At 32.4% G+C, this 1,563-nt stretch overlaps 1 protein-coding gene across 1 annotated transcript; it reads right to left on the bottom strand.

The window, feature by feature from the left end:
* LOC131601865 (FCS-Like Zinc finger 14-like) lies at window positions 1-1,241 on the bottom strand. Its single transcript, XM_058873777.1, has 2 exons — window positions 552-1,241; window positions 1-444 (listed from the first exon to the last, which is right to left on the bottom strand). Exons 1-2 carry the CDS (start codon window positions 1,130-1,132, stop codon window positions 294-296), a joined length of 732 nt encoding a protein of 243 aa, XP_058729760.1. The 5' UTR covers window positions 1,133-1,241; the 3' UTR covers window positions 1-293.
* Between the last annotated feature and the right edge of the window lie 322 nt (window positions 1,242-1,563).

Consider the following 1,563-nt stretch of genomic DNA (forward strand, 5'->3'; position numbering starts at 1 on the left):
TTCAGAAACAACACAAATCAATCCATAAAATTGAGATTTCGAGTTCATTCACAATTCATGATTCCTTGAACATATCAAAGAAAAATACATCAAAATAATCTACTCTCCCATTATTCCTCATCAAAAATTTCGTTTTGGTTGGTTATGATCAAGCTATCTATCTTAATTCTCATACAAATATTCCACAGTTAACCATAGTATAGCCGTATATATATTATTATTTACTTATTAACAGTATCAATCTCTGGATAATTATTGATTTTCTTAATCCAGATTTTGATACTAATCAATAGTTAAACCGCAAGAATTCCAGTTGAAAATATTTGACCCCTTGTGTACGGTGAATTTGACAATTCCACAGCTTCTGAACCACACCTCTCTTTTCGTTCATCCATCATTATTTGACTCGAACGACACTCTGTGCTACAAAACCCTTTCTCACCTCTGCAAAAACAAAACAATTAATTAAACAAAATTATTCATAAAAAAAATTAACTGAACAAAAAAAATTAACTGAAAATAAATAAATAAATTAGATTAATTAATCATACCTATACATGTATATATCTTTTCCATGTAGATTCTTTCCGCATAAGTGACATGAATTAAGAAAATTTGATGTTGGAAATAAGGGTTCCGGCTCAGAACTTCTTACAACACCAACAACGTTGTTGTTGTTATTGCAACCTTGTTGTTTTCGAACTTCACCGTCGTAATAAACCTTAGTGAAGGTTTTATTAGGTACATGACATGTGACATATGTGAATTCTTCATCTTCTAGTTCTTCCAAGTTTTCCATGTCAATTTCATTCCCATCATTCATATTTGAATAATCCAATTGAAACCCGTTCGAGTTTTTCGCCGATTGAATTTGAATCGGTCTGGATCGATTCAAATTCGAGGTGCAAACAGCGTGTTTGGGCAAAACATCGCATGTTTTGTTGTTGTCGAGAGCTGCAACGATCTTGAGACCAACGCTACTGAGGTCGTAGTTTTTTAAACCTCTTGGTGATTGTTGCATCTTAGGGTCTAGTGGGCCTCTTGGACTTCCGGTGGGGTCCATGAGACGGTGGCCGGAGACCAATAGTTCTGATAATTTTCCGATCATTGGAGAGGGTCTTTTCCTCAACATGATCGGAGAAGAGAATAGAGAGAAGGTGGGTTGTTGTTGTGTTGTGTGTTGAAGAAGGGAATGGAGAATAGAAAGATGGAGAGAGTGGTGGGTGTCTTTATAAGACTATGTTTAAAGTATAAAGTCATATTAAGGGTCTTAATTATTACTAATTTTCATGGAGTAGTTGGGCTAAACCCTTGGTTTTGTTTGGAATTTTGTGGATCATCATTGCTTCTCAAATGCCCAACAATTATTATTTTATTTCAACTTTTATTTATTCAATTTTGATTATATTCGTATTTCTTTTTTAATTACATACTTTTTCTTATTAATATTTACTTTTATGTAAATTAAGCATCAGGTTAACGAATGTTCGAGAGATTTTCTTTAAAAAATTTAAATAAAGAAAATATCTTTTAAAAAAAGTTAAATATTTCAGTTTTTAATAT

Source organism: Vicia villosa, linkage group LG1, assembly GCF_029867415.1.
Source record: "Vicia villosa cultivar HV-30 ecotype Madison, WI linkage group LG1, Vvil1.0, whole genome shotgun sequence".
Taxonomy (NCBI): domain Eukaryota; kingdom Viridiplantae; phylum Streptophyta; class Magnoliopsida; order Fabales; family Fabaceae; genus Vicia; species Vicia villosa.

What these genes read in the sequence shown, in the direction of transcription:
- LOC131601865 (XM_058873777.1), bottom strand. Translation starts at nt 1,132, where the DNA reads ATGTTGAGGAAAAGACCCTCTCCAATGATCGGAAAATTATCAGAACTA. An exon ending in AAAGATATATACATGTATAG is followed by an intron (nt 445 to 551) that starts GTATGATTAATT and finishes TTGTTTTTGCAG; the next exon opens with AGGTGAGAAAGGGTTTTGTA.